Source organism: Carcharodon carcharias, chromosome 22 (assembly GCF_017639515.1).
Source record: "Carcharodon carcharias isolate sCarCar2 chromosome 22, sCarCar2.pri, whole genome shotgun sequence".
Lineage (NCBI taxonomy): Eukaryota > Metazoa > Chordata > Chondrichthyes > Lamniformes > Lamnidae > Carcharodon > Carcharodon carcharias.
The window spans coordinates 6288161-6314626 of record NC_054488.1 but is presented as its reverse complement, the minus strand read 5'-3'; the positions used below and the strand labels follow the sequence as shown (position 1 = coordinate 6314626).

Below are 26466 nucleotides of genomic sequence, written 5' to 3'. Positions count from 1 at the left end.
TTTGTCGAACAGTTAACACATAAGGGGACTATAGATAGAACAAGTAAAACCGTCTTCATATACTTACTACCATGCCCTTATGGTATCATAAACAACCAAGATGCTTCTCTGGTGTTAAGACTAAGCATAAAACTGAAATCCTATATGTAGATACTGCTTAGTTTTACAAGACAACAGCAGTATTTATATAGCACCTTTACAAAAAGATCCATAGGTGCTTCACTGTGGTTTAATGTTGGAACCAAGTATGGGAAAGTATGATTGTGTTTGTCCTACTACAGTTGGATAACTCTGAAATGAGTGTCCCAATCCAGTTCAACAACAATCACAGCATTAAGCATTTTTACATCAAGGCTAAACTGTGTCACTGCCCTGTCGCAAATTATGCATCATCCAGAATAAGTTATTTGTATTTTGTAAGTGAAACTAAACAAGGAAGTAAAGAACACACCATTTATCTGGACAAAAATGCTTCATTTGTATCACTGTCCTAAAACGATACTGGTATAAAAAGAAACTCAGGATAAAGTTGGCAGTGTGGGCTTTGCGTCCTGATAAAATAATCTTGATAGCATACTCTCCAAAGCTTTTGCAAATCCTAATCAACTGTAAAAATATTATTTTTTTTTCTCTACAGCTACACCCACCAATTTCTCTGAAGTGACTTTGTTCACTGACCCCACCCACAGAAACCTAACAACACTAACAAATCCACATGGAGCCTAGACTTATTTTTGTTAGGGGAAAAACTGGCTGCATGTTTGAAAGGATGAAACTATGGAAGGCACAGCTTTGTGGGAGGTTCATAAAGACGGTGGGGTATTGAACGATAGGCACATCGTTGTGGTGGCTTTCTAGTTGAGCTAATTACGCTTTGTTTCTGAAATAATTCTGCCCACGGTTGAAAAATCACTATTTTAGATTAATAGGATTTTTATATAAATTTCTACATGTTCTAATGTTAAATCTGGATAAAATGGTTCTTAGAAACTTACATTTTGGAAGTTGCAAAAGCTGCTTAATATTTCAAGGTTTTTAAAAATTCATTGGCAGTATGCAGGTGTCGCTGGCTGGGCCAGCATTTATTGCCCATCCCTAGTTGCCCTTCAGAAGGTGGTGGTGAGCTGCCCTCTTGAACCGCTGCAATCCATGTGGTGTAGGTACACCCACAGCGCTGTTAAGGAGGGAGTTCCAGGATTTTGACCCAGCAACAGTGAAGGAACGGTGATATATTTCCAAGCCTGGATGGTGAGTGGCTTGGAGGAGGACTTCCAGGCGGTGGTGTTCCCATGGACAGAATTTTGCCGTCGGTGAGCAGGGGATGGGGCCCACTCGCTGACGCATAAAATGACGCGGGATGATGTCGGGTGGAACCCCCAGCGTCACCCCGCCCCATTTAAATTGTCAGGAAGGCAGGGGTGCAGCAACATCAGCTGCGGGCCCGCCAACCTGTCAATGGCCAACTGAGGCCACTGACAGGGTCAATTAAGTAACTAAAGCACCTGCCCGTCCAACATTAAGGTTGGCGGGTTGGCCAGGAGCCCCAGTGGCAACTAGAAAAAACACGAAACCTCATCCAGCGGCGGGATTGTAATAAAGTTATTCTGTAAATTATGAACACATCCCAACTCATGTGATATTGTCACATGAGGGGACATGTAAGGGATTTTTCTTTTCTCTATTTTTAATATTTTTAGAAGTCCAGGCAACCTCCCTGAGGCTGCACTTAGCCTCAGGTAGATGAGTGCACTCTTTCATGTGCATGCACGAAGCAGCGCACTCTCGATTTTGGGATTCCCCCCACCCACACAGGGAGTGCATAGTGCTTCCAGGCAGACGTCATGCTGTAAAATGGCGTTGTGGCCCAGATTGCTGGTGACGATCGACTCCGCGCCCGCCCGCGATTGGGTCAGGCCCGCCCACCCGACGAACTGAAAATTCAGCCCCATGTATCTGCTGCCCTTGTCCTTCTAGATGGTAGTGGTCGTGGGTTTGGAAGGTGCTGTCTAAGGAGCCTCGGTGAGTTCCTGCAATATCGAGGAAGTTTCAGTGGAACTGCAATGTGTTTAGCCCTTCAGGTGTTGCCAGTGCTGTTGAAGTTAATAAAAATGAGTGCTCGTATTTATGTCTTATCCTGCTGAAGCATTTCACTCAATGAAATGCCATTGGGGTACATTGGCTTATGTAGGTAAACATTGCCACTCTGGTGCACATTTCGGCTGGTTTGGAAAAATTGCCCTTTCCTTGCACGTTACCAGAGAACTGAGATAAATATCAGTTCAACTTTCAATTCAATATGAATGATTGTACTACTTAAGCAAATTCCTGTTTCTGCATTTTCCATCTCTTTCTTGAGTATTTCATATGGTCATGTAGTCAGACCTCAGGAGATTTTTTGTGCCAGATTTTGATATCTATTCCACTTTAATAATTTGCCATTTGTACATTACAGTAACAATTCCATTAATAGAATGCCTTTGATACAGAAAATAGCTCCAGGTGTTTAATGGGTGATGGGAGGGAGTCAAGCAACAGGTATGTAAAATTCTTACAGTATTTACTGTAAATTGGCAGATTTCACATGGGTCTTAATACTGCAGATATCTTTTGCTGTGCAAGTTAGGTTATAGGGAATGTTTCTGTCAAAGGAACAGTGTAAAGTCAAGCAAATATTTTACTGAATTAAGTTCTCTTTTTTTCCTGAGCTGAATGGCCATTTTTTAACTTTATTGCAATAAATAGAGGAAAGACTGCTTAGAAATAAATGCTTGTATTTATATAGAGCCTTTCCCCATCTCAAGAAGCCCTAAAGCACTTTATAACCAATTAAGTACTTTTGAAGTGCAATAACTGTTGTAATGTAGCAAAAGCGGCAGCCAATTTGTGCACAGCAAAGTTCCACAAACAATGTGTTTTAGTGATGCTGGTTGAAGTATGAATATTGGTCTTGACACCAGGGAGAATTCTTTGACTCTTCTTTGTGTGGGATTTTTTACATCCATCTGAGAGGACAAATGGGGCCTCTCATCTCATCCAAAAGACAGCATGTCAGACAATGCAGCACTCCCTCAATGTTGCTCTGAAGGGCCATCTTAGATTTTGTGCTTGAGTCTCCGGAATGGGATTTTAAACCACCACCTTATAACTCAGCAGTGAGGGTGCTAGTACTAAACCATGGCCGATACCATCATTAGCCATTTTGTTTTGGTGCTCACTTATTTTCTCTGTTAATCTTAAATGGGGCGATTCAAGAAGAAACTGATTTCAGCAGCTGATAAGCCATTAAAAAAATTCTAACTGCATAACATTAAAACTAACAGTTTAGCACCCCAACATCCCACTCTGCTAAAAGAAAGAAGTTCAGATAAAGCTGAAATGATTAACTCACACTGACTGAAATCCTGCACTTTGCAGATTAAGAATGCTGCCACTAGGATTTCCACGTCAGGATGGCAGGATTGGCTTTGGCCCATGAACCACAACAAATTTTCTAGGGAATGTTTGCACCTCTGCTTGGACACCATGTCAGGGATGAAATTGGTTGCTGCTTCCCTCAGTAGACTGTGGCAGTGAGCTGTAGGGAGCTCCAGAGGTGGCCCATTTTTGTAAGGGTTCTAAATGTTGCAGTGCTGAGGAGCATCATTAATTGTCCTGCAGCTTTAAATTGAAATCCTCCCCTGCAGGCTGGTGACTTTCAACTAGCCTTGCTTAGGCCGTCAATCTATCATTAGTTCACAATGAATATGGCCACTCATATTTGGGCAGACATATTTAATGGCAGGAGGGTGTTCACCTCGTAAATGTTCTACTTTGATAAAAGTCAGATGCTTAAATTTAGAACTGAACTTGCTCAGGGTCTTGAGCAGCACCAGTTGCACAATCCTAGTGGTAGCTGTTTAGTGATTGCCATGAGTGACTCCCGGCAGGAACTTCCAGAAGTGACAGTAAGTAACTTCCAGTCCATTTCCTGCCAGCCCAGATCCACTCAAGACTCAAGGCAGGACCACAGGAAATCAAGGTTGCTAGTCTAAAATGAGAACTGAAACAACTCTTAATGCTGGACAGGTGTTTAACCCTTTCCAGTTCTGATTAAAAACACAACATGATGAATCAAAGCGTGTATGAGAAATAATCCATATTTGTCAATGATTAGTCTTATTGAGGTACATGTAAAAGCCAGAAAGACAGCTTGAGTGGGTTGTAAATTGTCAACTGAACTTTCAATTTGCAATTGTGAAGTTCCTCCTCAGTTACCACTTCTTTCAATGTACAAGCTCTCTCAGCATGTTGCTCAAAAGTGATTTGGACCTTAAGATGGAAGTGCTGAGGAAGAATATTTGCTCTAGCATTGAAAAATAGAAAGTAAAAAAGGTAGCAATGGCTGAACAGGGAAAATCTATGGGCTAGTGGAAAGTTAAGGATCACTTGCTCAACAAGTTTACTTTTGCTGGCTCCGAGAAAATGATTGCACAAACTGTTCCTAAACAAAAGCACATTTCATTTATAAACCAAAGAATAGTAAACTGAAAAAATGCACTTGTCATTCTTTACTCCTGTGAAACTGCATAGCAATGAGCCTTGTTTACTTGGTAAAATTCTTTTCAGTAAATAGAAAGTGGGGCTTGTATCCATATAAAGGGGAGCTGTTTTTTATCTCTTAAGATGTTTATGTGTAGATGATGAACATCATTCAATGTGTTCTTCAAGCTATAAGTCGCCAGATGTTCTTCCTGCAGAAAGGACTTATCAGCGCAATGGCCCCATATGTGTCTGAGCTAGTTTCTTTTAAGTGTGAATAATGCCCATTTCACAGACATGGATAAAATTAGGCAAACATTTGAAGTGGTTAAACTTACAGGTCAGTCTAATGTTGAACATTTAATACAAGAAGATTGGTTGCCAGATAATGCCAAACAAGAGAAAATACACGTACTATGTGCATAAAATATTGTCCACATGTCCTCGGGCATGCCAACATCTTACAGGCCCCATTCATGTGGTGATACTCCAGAAGCAATTGCTTATTTCTGCACCAACTATTCAATTGAGTTTGTGGACTCGAGGGATGCTTGGCCCATCTTATCTCATGTGGAATGATGACATGACACCAACATCGCATCCAAAAGTATGGAGGATAGCGATAAAACTTACAGCAGCTGCGGTTAATCGCTCAGTGATTCAGAGCCATGGTATGTAGCTATCACTGAAGAAAGCAGAATCCAAGGTTGAAAATATAGTTCAGTAACATGTCAAAAACTAAAACAGGGGAAATATTTTTAACAATGGGAGGAGCTGAGTTTCATTTTGTGCTTTGAGTCTAGTTGGAGATTAGGCTGTTCTTATTCGTCACTTCATGAGGTAAGTGTAATCCTGCCTGCCTGTTGCTGAAACTCATACATTAGTTGCAAAAATGTAATTGTATTTCAGATGTATAGTGACAAATAATGCTGCACTACACCATGAATGGATGAAACGAGTGACATCACCAAGCTGAAAGCACACATCGTATAGGCTGCCTGGAAAGCATCATTGGCAGAAACTCAGGGGGCTCAAGGCTTTACCATCCTATCTTTCTACCTGAAGAAGCTTGTGATGAGAATCCTTCAAAAAATTCCTGAACACTTTGTACAAGTTGGTAACATAGTAACAAAGGACTATTTGTTGCACAGATAAGCCAGTATTATTTATTTTCATCATTATTCAAGTACATCAAACACATCTGACTGTACTTACACGCAATAAGGCATTTTCTGTTAGCACATCAAATACAAATCCTGCACCAACCTTGCTGCAGATTTCAATCGGATGGCAGTTACACAAAGAAATCTGCAGGAGAGGTCTGTGCAAACGGGACCAGAACTATATCATACTTCATTATATAGTACTATGTAAACAAGAACAGATTTCATCAAAGGGATAATAAATTTAGTAACCTATGTGTTTCATATTAGATCAAAGGGCTATATAGCCATAAGTACATAATTTCCTTTTTTGCGTAGTGCCAGATTTTGTTTATTCCACAACTCCTTCAAAACAGTGGTTAACTTTGGCATTGGATAGGCTGAGAACCACACTAGCCAGTATAATTTTACTTCTGGTGTAGTAAAGCAATAAATATCTTGTTTAAAGCTGCAGTGGCCCACAAATGATTTCTTGGAAACAAACAATACTCAATCATTTGAAGTATAACTCGGCCATCCGGAAAAGCATTCAGCCATTTGCAGTGGGACTTCCTTAGCTACACTCAGCTATTTGGGGTAGTACTCAGGCATATTAAAGTATTACTCCATTAACGAAACTTCCAGTCCTATTTTTCTTTATGTTTCAACGCAGCCATTAGCAGGGAAAAAAAAACAAGTTTGAAAACATATTTGCATTCTCAACTTTTCAAGCATCCCACAGCCATGTGCTGCATTTTAACCAGGTTTCTCCAGTCAGCAACCATGTTTTCAGTGAGCTACTGACGTCTTGACATCTGGAACTCGTGCAGCTGGTGTCTGTTTGAGAATGATGGGCCTCGTTGGCAGTAAAAGGGCCCTGGCAGCTTCATAAGACATTGGATGGGGAGGCATCTGCCCTGTTGCAAAAATTGGTTTTCTTGAAAACCATCTCACATACTTAATTCTAAACAGGGCAATACATTTGCTTCTCTTATAAGATACCAGCTATGTCGTTCATAAGTAATAATATTTGCCACATTAGAAAGGGCCTGCAGCTTTAAAACAGCAAAGCTCATACATCATTGCATGGTTGAAAATCTCAGCAATCTCAACAAAGGCCACATACTCATTTATTTTAAGCTCGTTGAAGCATCCACTATCATTTCACACCACTGACAAAACATTTAAATCCCGTGCGGTTTTCAATTTTTGTCAACATCACTTTGGAAAAAGAATAACAATTCTGAAAATATGTGAAACTACCTCAGTCCCTAAAAGAGGCACAAAAATCAATGAAACTCAAACCAGCTTCACAGAAAAAATTGGTTCCAATGTGCACAAGCCAAGGATGCCAATGCCTGGCTTATGGATACATAAAATTTAAATCTTGTTTCTGAGGCCACCGTTAGGGAAAACACTCATGCAATGAGCACTACAGATATATTTAGATATTAGAGCTGTTTGTTGTTTAATCATTACTATGGCATGGTAGAATGTTACTCTTCTTTCAAAACAATGAGAAATGTTATTTATGAACCAAAACTGCATTGTTACCCTCTTTGTATGCAGAAAACATTTTGATTGAATTCTTTTTACTTCCTATTTATTTTAATTACTGTTTATTGGTGGTCCCCTTTCATGTTTGCATAACTGCTCAGTAGCAGAACACTGTCAATACAATGATACATTAGCATTTCTTTTATACTCCCAAAGTGTAGATACTGTTAGTTCTGAACATTACATTTATATTTAGTGGAGCACACTAAGATCTTCAATTACAATTTATAGCATGCTTTCAACAGTTAAAACAAAGCCTATCAATACTAGTTTTCTGACACCTCCAGCTATAGTATAAGTTAATGAAAAACATTGAAAATTCAGTCAGACAATGCCTTTGCATTCAGGAACTGAAAAGGAACATGGGGAATTGGTTCTGGGACACAGGTTTGGTGTCTGCAGCTTGGGACTGGCTGAGTCTTAGTGCAGTGGTGATATCATACACCCAACACACTGTGATTTGCTGCTGTCTGCTGCCCACTCCTTCCACTGGTGAAACAGAACTGATGGGGATACTTCATGCCGTTCACAATGTTGGCAAATAGAGGAGCTCCCCAGACTCCACTTTGCGGAAAAAAAAACAGTGACTGCTAACAGCTGCACTTTGAGGCATTACACCTTCCCAAAGCTATCAATGAGAGCCCAAAAAGAAAGTTGAAGTTATGGTTAGCTTTACCAAGGAAGAAGGAAGAACAAGTGTGAAAAGGGAGAGACCGCGAATCGGACAAGAATAGTGACATTCTGCAGCACAGAACTGGACTACAAAATCAGAAGAAAAACACACAGTGTAGCCTCATTACGTTGGACAGTGTCTAATCCTGGGCATTCAAATCACCTCTCACACCAGTCCTAACCCTACCGTCCCTAGCTTATATTAGCTTTCAAACCTCCACATCAATGCTAAAGCAAATCTCCTTCCATACAGAAATATTTGGACAAAATAAATCCTGTAGAACTAAAGCATTTATTTTACCTTCTTGCCAATAGTAACTCTCCAGTGAGATTGCTATAGGTTATCATTACAAGGAATGGTAAATACATAGCACCATTGAAAATTGTAAATGTTTTATATCTACATGAGTAAACTATTCAAACTTATCAGCTATTAGCAATTTATTTGTACAAGCTGCGCCACTTTTTTAAAACAGCTTACTAGCTATAATTTGTACATGCGCTTTGGTTAACATGTTCTATTCAAAATAAAGTTTTGTTGCAGAATTTGGCATCAGCAAAAATTTTTTTTAATAAACTGTTAAAAATGTATGTTCTGTAGGCACTTTTAATTAGCTTGCAAAACAGGGCTCCAGTCAAAAAAAAAGCAAACAATACTATGTACATATGTGTAAAAAGTGTTATAAATAGGTTTTAAACCATAGATACTATATACATCTTCAAATTAAAACAGTAATGTTTCTTTTATTCCTCTAAGGTGGCATCACATGGATTGTCGTGGTCTCTGGCAGCTCATTCACGTTTTCTTAGAATGACGTAGATGATTCCACTGCACAAGGCCAGAGGGAAAGCAATCCATGCCAAAATGTAGGCAAATCCATAGCTGCCACTGTAGCGCTCACCATGAATATGTGGGTACTGTACTGTGTATATTGCTGCTCCGCTCATCACACAAATGCCTGCAAAATAACACAAAGATTTGTTTCAAATCCAATTTATTTCATATAGCTATTTCATCCTGAGTGTAAAACAATACAGTTTTGATAATACATTGTGTGCAAATATTGCACACTAGACCTGATAAACTGTGCATGACTGTAGCACCCTGGTGGGAGGTCTGGGCCAAATGACTTCCATGAGGCTTGTAGAAAAAGAGCAGAAACTGTTGTGCTCTGATTCAGACAGGGTAATTGTTACCTAATGCAGCGTCAGGTAGAACACCAATTTTACAATCTGCCCAATATTATTTTGTATTGACTTCAATGAAGAGTAAACTTGGGTCGTACGTAAAACTAGCTTTGCAGTCAATCTACTCAGTTTCCTTGGCAGGTGATTTAGGTTAAAGTTTCCTCCTAGAGAGCCCACTTTGCTAAAGTTGCAGTGTAACCCTAAACTGACTCCCCTAATGCAAAGCAGTCAGAGGCTCTATGGAAGGGGTCGTATCACACTTCTTGGGTTTGACGCTCCCATAACAATATGCAGTATCAAACTGGATTTAGAAATTTCTTCAAGGGCACTTTTTAAGCATTAATTTACATAACTTGCCAACACACTCTAAACATGAAAATTTTAACCTGTTGGAGAGACACGCTATGAAGGCATGTGACCTATGCAAGGGCAGGTTTCTCAACCCGGCTACAACTCTAGTCCTTCTAGCTTGCAATATAAATTAGGAACTACAAAGCTGGAAATGACATTCAGTCTAAATATAGCAAAAGCCTCCATTTAGTGCAGTGTCTCTTAAAGAAAATCTCCTACCAAATTGTTTTAGCCCATAAAAAGAGGAAACCAATTCTCAGAAATGTGGGATATGTTGCAGTTGAGGGGGAAATACAGGAATGTTCCTTATTACCAGCCTTGCATAAAGCAGGAATGAACATTTGTGCCAGAACTAAGTTCTTTCTGTACAAAACTTCTGTAGATTTATAATAATTTCCTGGAAAAAATCTCTAAGTAGCCATTCTTGTGAAAGTTGCTTTCAGAGTAGGAATCTAAAGCAAGAAGTAACAGAGACTTAGTTAAAAAAAAATCTGATGTATCAGAATCCCCAAATATAACTCTTTGAATTTGATGATCCACAGCTAAACCAACATTGACTGTCAAAGGGAATCGTAGTGCATAACAAAGTTCTGTTATTAGTTAGCCTGGCCCTGATTCAACCAACCCACTAGTAATATTAAGTTAAACTGCTAATTTTACAGGTACACTTTCTCAATCAGCTAAACTTACCCCAGCTATGACATCTGTTCCCCTAAAAGATGGTAACATCACCACACAGATCCCCATTGGGCCCTTAGAGGATCCTAGCCATCCATTAATGAGGCATTTACGTAATTCAACTTCTGACATCTCAAAGAGGACTGACACCGATTCCTATTGTACTAAACTGCGACTGAGTTGGGGGGCGCGGGGGGGGGGGGGGGGGGGGGGGGGGGGGGGGGGCATCAACCAATGGAATACTGAGAACCCTGCATTAACTTAAATCTAACTTAGAGGTCAGTCTTTAGCTTAAAATACAGCAATTAAGCACAATAGTTTTAAACAGTAATTCACATTGGGCACATCCATGCAAAACTAAAATCATTTAATAATTGCATTAGGTTGGTTCTTCCTGAGTGAGAAAGAGAAGCATTTAGTTAGTGCTTTACTGCTTCTCTCTAAAGTCCAGAATTACTTCCCATATGATGAATGACTTTGATGTTGTTACGTAATTGGTGGAGGGTAAGTTAGATTATAAATACAAAGTAATTATTTAAGTTGGAATTCCCATCTTGTTCATAATGTGACCTAGAATTCCTTTCCAGACCACTAACATCAAATGGTGTTTGACAATGTTCTTCTGAAGTGCCTTGGGACTTTTTACTATGGAAACTATTGAAGTGTAGGTTGAAGTTGTTGCGTACCCAGTATACACAACAGGAAACCAAAGCTATATTGTGCTACTATAAGCAAGGCCAAGTTTCGATGTCAGTCTGTTGTGTTACAAAGCTGCCGACATCAAAGCAAGCTTTTACGAAAGCACTGAACATCTTGTGTCTTAAATCCAGATATGATTCAAGTAATTGAAACCGATCAAACCAGTTTTTATCCCACCTAGAGACAGTAGTGTCTTTGCATCATTCATATGCAGAAGCCATAACGAAAGCTATTGACTGAGGCTGATTTCATTCAGCCTTCTATTAGAAATAACTGAACTGTTTTTCATTTCATTGGCCAAAGTAAACATAACCACACTGTTGTAATGGTTTGATACTGCACCATGTCAAAAGTAAATTATTTGTCTTGTTGCAGCAACTTGGTTGCAAGTCTTTATGTCAACTTTCAAGAGTTTGTTGCTGTACTTTTGGGAACTATGGTTTGTTTTAAGTCTGGACTCTGTATTGCTGCACAGTTACAATAATCCGGGTTAACTGTACTTCTAATGAAAACAGAAGCTGTTCTATCTTACCTACAGGAATAAAACGGTTAGGTTTCCAACAGGAAAGACCAAAATGTTACAAAAGATCAGAGAATGTCCTACCACAGTGAAGGTTGTTACATAACCTATTGATGATGTGCAAAAAAAATTAAAATATACCCATAATTTTTATTTACAAACTTTGTTCAGATCTGTGAAAAATTCTCAAGGTACTGAGGTTAAGCTAAAAATCCACCAGAATGGAACCAATGATCATGTTTCATGAGACCACTCCATGATTTAAAGAAACAAGCCGACAAAATGAGTTTTTAGGTCAACCTAACATTGAAACTGAAGATTCCTTTAGCCAGATTCACCTTTTATTAATATTATACACTATAATGAAGCAATCCACAGGTTTGTCAAGTTTGCATATAAATACACTATTCCACTAGAAAAAAATATTCTTGCGACTTCAGAAATCAGCAGCTGTCTGTAATCATACTCTATATCATAAAAATCAGTAAAAGTAAATGGATATGCTGGTAACAGTGGGACAAACCATTCTGATAGTCAAGTTGGTATCTCAGACCTGATGTCAACAAGACATCATAATCATTCTGATTGAGTGATATTTAGTTTTGAAATCACAGCAATGATTTTCAAATCCTCTTTTCTGAAAATTAGATTTCGGCATGGTAACTGTTCATTACTTGAGCCTCCATCCATCAAATTTATCACATGCAGCATTTGTTTGAACTTCCCTCAGTCTGATCTTGAATTTTGTTTGGCGGCTTTCTTTCTCCATATCTTCAACTACATTCAGCTTGTCCTGACTCTGGTTCTTGTATTTGGAAGAAGCTCTGGATTTATTTTTAGTTCCTGCACAAGATGTATCTTCACCCATTCAGCTTTTTGTTTCCCAGTCACTAAACTTGGCACTTGGAGGAATTTGAACTAAGGTCATTTTGTAGACTTTTATTTTTATAGTCTCTTTACCTAGCTTTAGAGGTTAGTTGATTCACTCCTAACATTATTCTTTAACTACTGGTGGTATAACAGCTATAAACCATAGTTCAACAAATTTCGTATTTTGTCATTTTTCTGTATTTACTGAGGAGAAGTCTTTGATAATAATCTCTCTGCTCCTCAGGCAGGTTAAAATATTTTAGTTGTAGGTTTTCATCGTGACTGGCACATAACCAGGTGCAACTGGTTTCAGAATTTCAGAAAGTAGCTATTCCAATATTTTTTCAACATTTCTCCCAGACCCACGGGCCTCAATCTCATTTAGTTCAGTAATAAACAGAGAGCCATTTATATCTGTGTGAACACGTATGTATCACAGGAATGCATACGAATTGAACAGGATCAAATTCCCCAGAATCCAGCCTGCTTAAAGCAATTCTTGCTGACCTTTAACTAACTAGCAAGATCACATTTATCTGTAAACAGATTTTTAATTGCAAGTATTAATAAATTAACGGACATGATTCCAGTTATTAAGGAATGATCATGCAAAGCTTGCCTATCTAGGTTTATAACATCAGAAATACCTATGACCTAGTCCTTCATGTATGTCAATTGATTCAATTTCCATGTATCATTTTTGTTGTAATATTCATAATGACCTAGCATTAGTAGCAATATTATTGACTATTAAAACCGATAAAATCTCACATGCCAGACTTCAATTAATAGGAATTCTGCTCATGACATATTCTCAACATCATTAAATATCTCCTATCTTCAAAAATCCAGAGCTACAAACTTGAATTTCTTTGCAGTAATTCTCAATTTAACGTAAAAGAAATTGAATCATATTCAGGGATGTTTCTTCAATTGGGTTACTAGCAATCGGCCGCAGCAATAGTGAATATTACTCTCTCCCATATATACACTCCGACATGAGTGCAACCCAGAAACATTAACAAATTCTAATTTTATATAAACTGGACTGGCTCTGGTCATTCTAAAGTATAACAGAGTTCCAATACATCCACTGTACAACAACTGAAACATAAGACTGTAGAGAAACCACATCCAGCTTATGTTCTTTCCAGGGTAGATCATTCTGGGGTCCAAGTTTTTTTTAAGTACTAATCAGCTTAGCTGTTCTCCACTCATGTTCAATGCTGCATCCTAGCTGTCAATTCACATGCTATTTCAAGGTGGTACAATGGTAGGCAGAAAAGGGATGATTTTAAGTTTAAAGTTGGGTGCTTCATAGAAATGCTTAAAATGGAAAGGAAATAAGGTCTGCCAACTAAAAGCTGTCAGACCCACTTCCTTTTTTTAAACCTGAAATGGCACCGTTTTATGTCAAAACCAAATTAACTTTCCATCTGACATTAGTTATCTCTAGGAGCAGCTACAGCACAAAACCGGGCCAAACCTACAATTTCTACACTACTTTATTAGAAACTCAAAGTGAAACAATGAGAAAGTATACAATAGGAAAGTTCTTATTGCTTTCATATCAATCAAGTACCATCTCAGAAGGGTAGTTTAGTTCCTGTTGTAAGGTTTTCAAACAAGGACAGGACTGGACTGCATCCATATGGAGACACTATATGATTTGGATAGTAGGGGATGTGTATATAAGTAAGCCGAGCCATTGAGATATCAGGAAGATTTTCTTCACGCAGACAGTCAACCTCTGGAGCAAGGTGCAGGTAATTCAGATCAGCTGCAAGCACTCAAGAAAGATGAACGGATTTCGGGTTCTGGCCAATATACAGCATTCAAGAAGGCAGGGAGGTTTATTAGATGATGTCTCTCATATTCTCTGTGGGCTCTTGAACTGATTTTGACTGCCTTTGAAAGTCGGAGAAGAATTTCCACCATGTTTTCACTTTGATTAGACGAAGTTTATGCCTCTCACAGGAAATGACATGGCTGCTGTTGAGTGGCGATGCTGGGAATCATGATGCTCAGTTACATTGCGATGGTACAGAACAGGCATCGATGGACCAGTTGCTCTTTTACCTTCCATCATATCAATCTCTTCGTAGAATGTTCTACTCTAACCAAATTGTCTACAAGTGCATCGTGAGGAGATGGAAACTTGTAAAACTGCACTGGCTGCTCGTTCTTGCTTAAGAGAAACTTCCATGTTAATAAAGAACAAAATATTCTAACAAAATTAGTTCCACTGCACCTACATTGAAGGGAACCTCCTAGTGCTGATCACATCACAGTGCTATGGCAGCAATCGTCAATACGTCCACCACCCAAACTATCTTATTACCTCAGTCAAAACAAGCTGACAGGAAGCAGAAACTGGAGTATAGAAAAGTCGGGAAAAATAAGGTAAATATATTTGGAATACCAAGCGTGTCAGTCCACACAACCTACAACTCTGAAATCCAGCCTTTAAGATACAGAGAACACTAATTATCCTTGAGCAATTAAAAACAATCAGAAGGACAAATGATTCATATTGCAACAGAAAAGGAAGTAGACACTTCAATTATTCACCATTCTTACACAGACATTGTGAAAACATAATAGTCAATCTTTAAACTTACCTGCAAGTAGCTGAAAGATTCCAGTGATGTAAAACCGACCACCTTTCTGGAGCGTGAACAACTGGCAGAAGAACAAAATCACTGACAAGACGCTGAAGATGATGGAAAGAATCATCATAGCCTGAACAGCTTGCAGCCATTCTGAAAATACAGGTCAAAAGAAAAACTGTTAATTACAATGAAAGAGCATCTAAATTCATTTCTTACAGTCTTGCTCCCTCATGTGGGGCAATTCTACAATGCTGTACCGAAAGGAACCATCAGTTTAAACTAGAGGATAAATAACCATAAAAACAAAAAAACTGCGGATGCTGGAAATCCAAAACAAAAACAGAATTACCTGGAAAAACTCAGCAGGTCTGGCAGCATCGGCGGAGAAGAAAAGAGTTGACGTTTCGAGTCCTCATGACCCTTCGACAGAACTAGAATAAATAACCATCTTGGAGGGTGCAATAATAAACTGAATCATGTTTAAAAAGTAAGGTCCAAAAGTGATGCCACATACACTACTACTGTAAAAAGTGCCTCACCCACATCACTGACAACTGGTATCAAGCAGCCCACTCGATTGGCACCCCTTCCACAAACATTCACTCCCTCCACCACTGACACACAGTGGCAGCAGTGTGTACCATCTACAAGATGCACTGCAGAAACTCACCAAGGCTCCTTAGGCAGCACCTTCCAAACCCATGACCGCTACCATCTAGAAGGACAAGGACTGCAGATACATGGGAACACCACCATTTGGGAGTTCCCCTCCAAACCACCCACCATCCTGACTTGGAAATATATCGCTGTTCCTTAACTGTCGCTGGGTCAAAACCCTGGAGCTCCCTCCCTAACAGCACTGTGGGTGTACCTGCACCACATGGACTGCAGCGGTTCAAGAAGGCAGCTCACCACCACCTTCTCAAGGGCAATTTGGGTTGAACAATAAATGCTGGCCTAGCCAGCGACACCCGCATCACATAAATGAATAAAAGCAAGTTGAGTTTCTGAGTCAGATTAAGTGTTAAGCAGACAATTTAGGCTGTACGCCTGAGTGAACTTGTAATACGGATAAATACAGAATGATGAATTCTCCTGACCTTTGCACTCCTGGGAAATGCCAAGTTTTCTAGGTGCAAAGGACAAGGAAAAACCTGGATTGCTGCTCTTTTTGCATTACCCCAGCATTTTGGGAGTTTTCCTTGGGAACCAAAGGACTGGCCTGAGCCTACTGTAAATATAGGCCTGTTGGAAACACCCTAACAAGTTGCTAGTCTCCTACCTCACTTCCCTATTCAGAAGCTTGTTGTGCCCCTAAGAGAGCAGCACCAAAAGAAAGTGTTGGTATCACCTCCCCCACACCACTACTGACTTCAAGTGAGAACCAAAGGGGCATTTCTCCTGTCTAAAAGCAAACTTGGATTTATATAACACTTTTCATGACCTCAGGGCGTCCTAAAACATCTCACAGGCAAGGAAGTTCTTTTGAAGTAGTTACTACAATGTAAGGAAATGTGGCATACAATTCACAGATAGTAATGTTCCGCAAACAGCAATGAGATAAATAACCAGGTAATCTAACTGAGGGATAAATGTTGGCAAGCACAGCAGGAGAACTCCTCTGCTCTTCTTCAAATAGTGCCATGAAATCTTTTTGTGTCAACTTGAATGGGTAAACATGGCCTCAGTGTAACATCACATCCAAAAGACAGCACCTTCAACACTACTGCATTCCCTGCACTCATGTGTCAGCCTAGATCGGGTGCTCAGATCACTGAAGCAGAGCTGGAACCTACTGCCTTCTAACTCAGAGGTGACAGTGGCACCAGTGAGCTAATGTTGGCACTTGTCTAGTGCTGAGTGGGCTGGGGGAAGGGGGCAGAAAAATGTGCCCCTAGCTCTTTAGTTAAGGCAACTGGAAGCTGTAAGTTTTTAAGGTATAGTTAAGTTGGGGAACATTTTCATCTAAAGCCATCCTACTGAGCACAGCTGAGTGTTGGAAGCACAAGATACAAAGTAATCCTTTAATCATGTTATATTATCTTTTCATTGGCTTTTAACTGGAGTTCTTCAGCCAACAAGGCAGACTTTAAATGCCTGTGACATATTTTGTATACTATAAATAGACTTCACGCTTTTAAGAATAATTCACACACAATATGTTTACATCACTGCCCTGTAATCCAAATTGCACACTAGCACTTAAATGACGCCTCAACTTTGTAAGGTAAGAGAATAAAAACAGCTGAAGGTTGGTCTGCTGGATTTATCTCTAATTCCTGATAAATAAGCTGATCATTATTATCTTTGTTTATAGACAATCAGAATTAAAGTTTCAAATGCCACACACCATAAGAAAAGGAAGGTCCCATTCCTTTATGCAGCTACCTGGCAATGCAGTTTATAAATGATTTGTTACAAAACTTGAGTTAACTATGCCTGATAAACAAAATGCACTAACTTATCACTTAAGTTTGCAGAAAAATCACAGTACTAAAGGAGATATCAGAAATGGTAATAAAATGCTGCTAACATTGGACCTTTAGAAATTGCTGCCCATTAAATAAATAAAGACTGTCACGGCCAACTGACCCACATGTTTTACTTTCTATTTCTGCTGCTAAACCAACAATCCTTACTCTACACTGCGAGATTCTGTCATAGCTTAGAATAAGGTTCCAGTAAAGGTCACAGGTCGCCAACAGACTGTGTTTCGCAAATTAAAACTTGCTGTTCAGAAACTAAGACAATCAGCAACATTTTCATCTCAGTAGAGGTACGTTCACTGAATGTTAAAAGCATGATCTTTTTGTGTGGTAAGCAGTGGTGTAGAAAAAGCAGAAACATAAAATACTGGATATATGAGGGAGGTCTGTCAGTGTTTGAAAGAGAAGGCAAGTTAATAGGCAGAGTTTTCCAGCCCCATCATGATGGGGGCTGGGCTGGAAAATGCAGCGAGCCATTCAAAGGTCCATTGACTTCAGTGGGACTGTAAAATCCCACCAGCATAAAATTCGGCCCGATGTTCCAGTTTAAATTCTGAGACTTTCCAAACAAAACATTGGCCTGTGTTATATTTCCTCTTAGGCACGGGTGAAACTATTGTTTTTAAACCAGCATCTTCTGTTTCTTTTTATCTTTAGTACTTCAAATTTCTCCTTCTTATTTAGGTAGGCCATTGTGATTTTGAAGTTCTACAAAAGCTTCTCTTCTTTAAAGGTCACAGCAGATTCCCACTTCCACCTCCGATGGTGCCAGTCTACGCCCTACAATGGCTGGCACAGTCTCAGCACCTCCCACCTAACCTGCAGAATGTCATGCACGGCTTCTATTATCCATATGAAAAGTAGGCAGGCAATGGAATCCTGTTGCCTGCAGCATGTTACATTTACTAATAGGTTATAACCAAAACTGCCGGGATGATTATGTGTGTGAAGATTTGCTTGCAGCAGGACATTTGCATTGATATGTAAATCTCCTCCAAGCTTGCTGTACTATCTAAACGCTTTAATGTTTAAGCATTACTTCTTCCAGATTTGCTTCAGTTCCTCCCCTGTTTATTTTTAAAACTATCCTGCACCGTGTATTGAGCTCTCACCAGTGTTCATTGATATTTCTGAAGCCCAGACTGCATTTTAACACCAAATTGAAATCTCCATTTTCTTCTTTTCTCATTTTGAAATTGAAGATGTAACTTACATGTTAGAAAATTATTCTAACTGTAGCACACTCCAAGCCTAGCTATGTACCACTTTCTTGGCCTGGAATAATGAATGCAACAGTGAGCTTAACTATTGGCATCTTATGAAATCTGATCAAACAGCTTGTGAGGAGGAAAATGTAACTTTAATCTGCTTAATCATTCCCTTCAAACAGAATTTCTGGCAGCGCAGCTCATGTTTCTCCAACTGAAAATCTCTTTCTTTCTATTACTTTCAAATTTTGATGAAACTGTAATCTCTGTGATTCTCAAACCAAGAGAGCCCATCGAGGAATACCGTTCCTTTGTGGATATCAAATATTCAGAAGTGGGCCATTTCTCTAAACCATCACTAATATTCTAACCAGGGCCTGCCAAAATCCCAAATTCAGCATGATTTATATACTGTGCTGTTCCATAAACCAGTACCAACCCATATGCTGTAAACTGTATTAGCCAAGGAAACACTCAATCCCATTTCGATCTGGTCAAACTATTTTCTTTACAGATTGGGTATTCTGTGCTATATTAGTCTTGCTCTGAATCTAAAAGAATGTTGATACTTTCATTTTTGAGACATTATGATCAGCTGCCTCACTCCAATCTATAACTAAGTTGCAGCAACTGCCTCAGCTTGCAGCTAACCACTCTGTATTTTTGTTTTCTCAAAAATAGGGGGAAAAGTTGTCATGAAGTTGGTTGAAATCCTAAATATTTTTTATTTATTCAACTCTCTCTGTTCCAGCCTGCTTTCTCGGTCTAGAAAATCCAGCTATACCTTGTGAAATGAATAGAAGCACGGTAAGGGCACTATAGCTAAATTTTTTGCAAGTAGTGTGAGAAAAAAAATTGGCTTGACTCTCTGAAGAAATAAAACTGGTCACAGTGGTTTTTGGAACACAAGTTCATGGTTTAATTTCAGATCATGTGGTTGTGGTGTAATTGCACCCAATTTAATATATTCTACCAAAACAATTATTCAATTTCAAATAGCATTACCATTTTTTTGCAAACACAAAAACAAAACAAACTGCTAACTTACTTTGTTATTGAACATCTCCTGCCCTGAAGGTGACTGCACCAAGTATAATTGATCCATAAACTAATACATTGGGGTTTAAATCAGGTTCAAAGGATTTAGCATTTTTCGCTGATATTAAGAGGAGAGAAAATAATTGAATTTACAGCTAATGAAATGCTTATTGAATTGTAGAGATGTTGCAATGTTGGAAATTGTGGCAGCCATTTTGGGTGCATGAGGTAATACGATTTAGTAATGAGGAATAGATATTGACAGGAACACCAGGAAGAAGTTCCAAGCTCTTATTTGAAAAGTGCCATATAATAATAAAGGTTGAAGTAAAAATTCTATGTAGCAAACTGTAATTTTTTTTTGTATTCTCACTTCCCCAGATCTAATAATCAAACCCTAAAAAGTTTGAGGAATCAAATCCCACTAACACTTTGTTTCACCCCAGTAATGTGAATGATATTCATCTGTTTAAATACTTCCCAAAATTATTTGGATTGAAAAGTCACTGGGTGAAAAATATTTAAACTATAAAATTGACTGCATCATTAACTGATGGACAAATATTTAATCTCATTTAGATTTGAGCTGTCTCTGGCATTTACCATACTCAGTAATGTCATATTAAATAGCCAAGGTTAAATAACAAAGGCAATGTGTTAGAAAAAAATTAATTCAATCTGAGTGGACTTGAATGAATGTGGAATTTCTGCCTACGTTGTGCAATTGATGGCTGATCCCAGCCCAGTCCCTTGCTGCAAAGTGCTGACTCTGCAGCATGAGGCGCTGCCAAGATTCAACTCTGGCCCATTCAGAGCACTTTTGCAGCTTGCCCACTAGGTGCTCCCAGACTTCACAGACTCCCAGAACCTCGCCCATATTCATCCACTTTATAAAAACAGAGACGTTAAGCAAATTTTATAAAGCATTCCTGGTTCAGAGGGCATGCTCATGAATGGAATGGAGATGTGTGCATTTCATTGTAACTGCAAACTCTAAATGGGAATGATCTATGGTGTGACCATGTTCAAGTATAGACTGGTCTTTACTCTCAAACAAGCAGTAGCAAACTGCAAACTGAGAGGAAATGGGAAAACACTCACCGTTAGTGGTATATGCATCGCAATTCCAGAATTCCATCCATGTACAATTCTGCCAGATATCTAAACTATGAGAATCACTGAAGTACCACCAAGACTACAAGAGAAACACAACAAGGGTTAAACAGCTTGTCTGCAGGAGGTGAAATTCCGTTATCAATTCAATGAAAAAATTCAGGTGCAAATGAGTTTAATTCTAAAACTACTCTGAGAACTACACTCGGAAACCCAATTTAACTTAAAACGCATTCTTGTTTCGTAAACACCAAAGGATTTACTGAAAAATGACTTTTAAAATAAAACAGTCGCCCATTCAATTAAAGCTGCATTAATGTCAAGCAATCCAGGTATTTGTGTAAAATATGCTCTGTCGATGATACGTACGAATAACACTTGTACGCATCAAGTCACTAAAACGAATAAACAGCACTCACTTAGCTTTAAGAAAAACTGAGCAAACTTTCCGCCAGTTTAAAAGTCAATATATTCTGAAACGAAAAGGCAGTTCAGTCTGACCCTGGGTGTGAATTATTTCCCATTGTACCAAATGAGAACCTTGATGAGAGTATCGGAGACGCTGCGTTTTTTTTTCTCTCTTAGGTACCTCTGTCAGTCTGAGCCCAGGGATTTTTTTTTTTCTCTCTGCTTTAAGTAGCCTGTTGTACTTACATTAACAATTGTGGAGATTAGCAGCAACACCAGGACTGTCAGATGCAGCACAATGATACCCGCCAGCAACACGATCATTTTGGAGATTTTTTTCAAGTTTGGAAACTAAAACAAAAAAAGAGGGGGGAAGCGAGAAAAAGAGGGAGGTAAGTTGCCTGTGAACTGCTTGGAAAGAGGTGCGACGGTCTCTAGCGCTTTTTCTCCGCTGCAGTGATCTTAGTAAACTCAGGGCGTGTCTACATCATTGACAAGACGATAATCCCCGGCAGAGGGAGCCTGCCTGTCAGGGCAGCACCGTTACTCTGAGAGCAAGATCCACCAGCGCTACCTGAACTGTTTCATTTTTTTTGTACTTTTAATTCTTTCCACTGCGGTAAAGGCTTTCATTAATCATAATCATTTGATTTTGTCTAAGCATGCAGTAACCCTGCCCCAAAGATACTGATCATCACTCTGCGCGGAGCCAGCGGCAGTCAAAGTTTAAATAGACAGCACCGATAAAAAGCCACATTGAAGGGAATGATGCATAACCCCCACCCTCCTCCAATTTCTTCTTGCACACATTTAATGTTTTAAAGCATTAGCCTTCTCGGTTCGCGACACCAGATCCCACAAATATCCAAGTTCCGAATACGCAACACACTGTAAACATTTTAAGATCAATACTCTGTTTACATTATGCTCATGGAGGTTGCAATGCCTTAATTTTAATATATTATTTTGAACAGCGCTTTACTCAGTTCTTTCAAAGTCAATTTCAGCGGATGAAGAAACCCGAAGGCTGTTGTTAAATTAACCTTCCATGAATCGACTGTGCCCAAAGCGGCTCGGAACCCATTCGGGGCAAGAGAGAACTGATTGCAGGGTCGTGAGGTAAGGGATCCGCCACAACGCCACTTTCAGGAGCCGTGGTTTTTTTAAAAAATATTTCATCCCAAACCCCAGGCCGCTCCCCACAAAGGCACCATTGACCAAGGCAGTAGCTCGGGGTTCTCTTTTTTTGACATTTGGTGTAGATTAAAGCAAGCAGGCATCTTAACCAATTATAGAGCGTCGAGGCTCAACAGGAACATTTTAACCTCCCCCCCCCCCTCCCCACTCCCCTCCCCAATCACTGGCCATCTAAAATAAACAAGCAATTTATGAAATGCAGCAAGCAATCCAATTCGTGAAATAAATAAATTACGATAGGTGGGCTAAACCAAAAAGGATCTGAAACATCTGGGCAGCTGTTTCAGGTTCCGCTTTGCGGGGCGATGCAGTCACTTCCAAAGGTGAGACAGGAATGTATTCATACACGTTCAGGGGGAAAAAAAAAAACAAGAATATTCGTTAACACAATTATTTTTAAAAGAAAAGCAAGCAGGAATCTTGCCAGCAGCCAGTCCGGGTAGTCACCCACCACCCCCTAAGCTCTGCAAAATAACTATTAAAAGCGCGCAGCTAAAATTAAAACTGCGGCTCCCGTAAACTTTCCTGCCTTTTCCCAAAGTTTTGAATCCCTTTTTCGTCTTGAGACGAGTTAAAGCCACCCCCCCCCCCCCCCCCACAAAGAAAAAATAACTTTTGAAAAGTTTCTTGGGCCTTTAGGAAGCCGGACGGTCTTTCCCATGTAAATATAGTTCAGTTCAAACTTACTTTTTGACAAGTTATCCTGTGCCCTCAGAATGTTCAACAAATTTAGAATTTTTTTTTAAAAAAACCAGATCCTTCAGCCGTGTTCTGATACAGAAAGAGGAAAAGGCGATCCCAACTTACTCTTGGACAGATATCCTTAGCAATCGATCTGAGAGAACTTGACGTTAACAGCTAAGCCCCGTCAAAGAAACTTGAAGTTATAAACTGGCCCCTTTAGTAGGGAGACCAACGCCCTCATTACGCACGGCGCCTGGGGTGTGGCTGCTGTCAGCTGTTGGCACTGAGATTTGGGAGAGTGAGAGGGGGGGGTGGCAAACGGGCTGGACAAGGCCATGTTGGAGGTCATCAGTCACCCTCTATCCTGCGCCAGTCTGTAGTCGGAGCCGACAGGCAGCAGCCGGCGATCACTCAGGGGCCACGGGTGACGGACTAACGGGGGGCATCTCAAGGCGCAAAGCAAATCGCAGACTCGGTGCTGCCAAGTAGACGATTTTTGCAGAGAGCTCTCCTCACGCCGACAGAACAGCCCACTCCCACGGCACTTGTTACCGCACACCTTTCCCGCAGGGAACATCAGCATGGCTTAATGAATTGCTAACTGCTGTTGGCTGGGATGTGAGGGTTGCAGGCTAGCCTCCTTAAATTAGGATTTTCCCCATCTACATATATATACATATATATATATCGTTTATTACTCGTATTTCACCAGCCTGGTGATTTCTGCTGGGTTTTTTGTCCGCCAGTTGTAAACAGAGAAAAACACACCGGCGATCATGGAGTAGATGCCAGGGCGAGATGACTGATTTTTTAAAAAAAAACCGCTCGGGAATAATCCGGTTATCATCTAATTGTTTTTGTTTTTGGTTGCTAGGGTGGGTGGGTGGGTGCGATGGTGTTTGGTTGTCGATTTTTCCCATACAGTCTCTTGGTTACCATGAGCGCCTCACTCAGTTCCTGTCGTTCTTAGTTGGAGGGACACATTCGGCGGCGGCGGTGAATCAACTGGGAAGGCGCTGTCCTGGAATGTAAGTGACTCACTCCTGAATGCGGTTCGCTTTCCTCCCTCTCTCCCTCTGCATTGTTTATAGATACAAAGAGAAACAAGACCTGGGGGACTCCAGGGGATTTCCTGCTGGTGAATGAAGTGTGACTCTGTCAATGGGAACTCCCTTTTCCCAGCACAGTGACTGGGACGGGGTTGATTCCATTGCCTCATGTTACCCTGACGCATTTTTCATTACAGCTCCTATGCAATATTAATTGCCTGTATATCAGTATGGAAATCTCCCACATCGAATACTTTGTACCCAGGGAAAAAAAGCAGTTCGGACCAGTACCCTCATTTCCCAGTTTTTTTTTACTGGTGTTCCATTTTAAGATATACGTGACCAGTTCGGTCCAATATTCTTATTTCCTAGTTTTTACTGTTTTTTTTTCATTCTGGGGTACCTTGAGACTTCTGCTCCTAATAAGGTTTTATCTAAATGCGAGTCTGATTAGCACTGACTGATCTCCCATGGCATTGCTCATGATCTGTAGCTCCCTTGTGATGCTCAGGGGCTAAATATGGAGCCCTGTCTAACTCAGCCTGTGTCTTTAAAGCCATTTGCTAAGGTGTCCCATGTCGTGGAGTGGTTTAACTTAGTATGTGCAGCAGTAACTTAGAGGCTAGTAGCTTAGCTCTGTCTTACCAGCATCTCTGTCAATCCCACTGTCAGCCTGTCACACTGTTCATTTGATATCCAGTACAGGATGAGCAGAGATTTCCTCCAGTTAAATATTGGGAAGAACAAAGTCACTGTCTTTGTCCCTGCCACAAACTTCATTCACTGCCAATCGATTCCATCCCCATCCTGGCTACTGTTTGGGGCTGAACCTGATGCTCTCATCCTATTTGACCCTGAGCTATCCACTCCTACATCAATACCCACCTACAGCACCCCGTGTAACACTGCCAGCCTCCAATCCTGCCTCCACCCACTTGCTGCTGGAACCCTTATCCATGCTTCTGTTAGCTCCAGACTCAATGATTTCAATATTTTCAAGATCGAAAAGATGGAAATCATGGGAAGTACAGTATTTGGATAAGTAAAACAATTTTTCCTACAGCTTTATCAATGGTCTTTCATTGTTTAATGCTTCAGGTAAGTATTTATATCGACAATGTTTTCTGGTTCACACACTTGTGGTTAGACATTTTTAACATCATTCGATAATCCAGAAAATTCTGAAGTCAGGAATGACGGGACAGAGTAGATAGGGAGAAATTGTTTCCACTTGTGAAAGGTTTGAGAATGAGAGGACACAGATTTAAAGTAATTGGCAAAAGAAGCAAAAGCAATATGAGGAAAAACTTTTTCATGCAGCGAGTGGTTAGGGTCTGGAATGCACTGCCTGAGAGTTTGGTGGAGGCAGGATCTATCGAGGCTTTCAAGAGAGAATTACATGATTGTTTCTTTTGAAATAATCTGCAGGGTTATGAAGAGAAGGCAGGAAAATGGCACCAGGTGAAATGCTCCTTCGGGGTTTGGGAGTGGGGGGGGGGCTGTGTCAGAGAAGTGGGCGTGGATGTCCTGCCCACTGAGAGCTGCCAGCCAGTCAGAGCCTGGCAGCTGTACTGAATGATAGCACCACTGTCGAGGCAGTGGCTGCTGCAGGTACTGCACCCAGCCGAGGCCTAGGATCGCCAGGGACGCAGGCCAGAGGTAAATGAAGGTGAGAGGGGTTTGCGGGGTGCTGTTCATAGGGGAAGGGGGGAGGGGGTTTAGCAGCATGGACAGATGTTGCTCTTAGCAGGTGCCCCCCCCCCCAGTGCTGGCTGCTTAAATCAGGCACTGAGTGCCTTTGAACAAGGGAGCCACCCCTGGGAGCCTGCAAGCAACCCCTTACGGGTTTCCTTGATATAGTCCCTGTGTGATGAGCTCCCCACCCACTGCTGAGTTAATACCACTGGTGGTGGGATTGAAGCCCTAAATTGGGCATTAATAAAATGGCTTAAAAGCCTCAATAGGAAGTGGGATGGGAAGGCCGTTAGTGGGCCACCCTCCTGTCCAATTAAGTGCCCCCGACCATCAAACTCCCCTCATGCAGGAGAGCAGAAGATTCTTGTCATTTACCTTAAACGGACAAAATGAATTAAAGCAAATTTTTCACATATTTAAACACCCGGCTCTTCAATAGACCAAAATAATCGCTTTGTAGGCTGCTGTTCAACATGCCAAATGCTGAAGACTTGACGATTATAACAATTAAGGTATAGCCATAACGGGGTTAATCTTCAATGTGATTTCTTTGTCGAATCATGAAGGAGCTTTACTGAATGAATAAACTTCACTGCAGCACACCAAGTGTTAAACACGCATCATGGAAGCAACTATTTGTGCGAGGTGCATTGAACACTAGAAAATCCTCACTTCAGTGTAGAGCTCATGAAGTAGAGTGTTCAACCCTCTGTTAGCTGTCAAGACCAGCAGAGCAGCTGTGAATTTCTAGAAACCTTGATGATATAATTACCCATGCTTT

General features: G+C 40.3%; 1 protein-coding gene and 1 long non-coding RNA gene across 4 annotated transcripts in view; one reads left to right on the top strand and one right to left on the bottom strand.

Moving 5' to 3' along the window:
* Positions 1-5661: 5661 nt before the first annotated feature.
* On the bottom strand, positions 5662-23201 carry pmp22b (peripheral myelin protein 22b). Of its 2 annotated transcripts, none has more exons than XM_041216761.1 (5): positions 23065-23201; positions 21307-21411; positions 20641-20734; positions 14817-14957; positions 5662-8848 (listed from the first exon to the last, which is right to left on the bottom strand). In XM_041216761.1, exons 2-5 carry the CDS (start codon positions 21382-21384, stop codon positions 8682-8684), a joined length of 480 nt encoding a protein of 159 aa, XP_041072695.1. In that variant the 5' UTR covers positions 21385-21411; positions 23065-23201; the 3' UTR covers positions 5662-8681. The 2 variants fall into 2 exon arrangements, with proteins under 2 accessions (XP_041072695.1, XP_041072694.1); XM_041216760.1 differs by having other exon boundaries at positions 22945-23156.
* Positions 21791-26466, top strand: part of LOC121293625 — a 95061-nt gene continuing 90385 nt past the window's right edge. For both annotated transcript variants that reach the window (XR_005946574.1, XR_005946573.1), the window contains exons 1-2: positions 21791-22179; positions 23912-23969. This is a non-coding gene — a long non-coding RNA (uncharacterized LOC121293625). The remainder of the gene's footprint in view (positions 22180-23911; positions 23970-26466) is intronic.

Bases quoted from the DNA above. Each gene is read 5' to 3' on its own strand.
- pmp22b (XM_041216761.1), bottom strand. From the start codon at position 21,384: ATGATCGTGTTGCTGGCGGGTATCATTGTGCTGCATCTGACAGTCCTG. The intron at 14,958-20,640 runs GTGAGTGTTTTC...CTGTATTTTCAG, and splicing joins CGATGCATATACCACTAACG to AATGGCTGCAAGCTGTTCAG. The intron at 8,849-14,816 runs GTAAGTTTAAAG...GTTATTTTGCAG, and splicing joins AATCTTTCAGCTACTTGCAG to GCATTTGTGTGATGAGCGGA.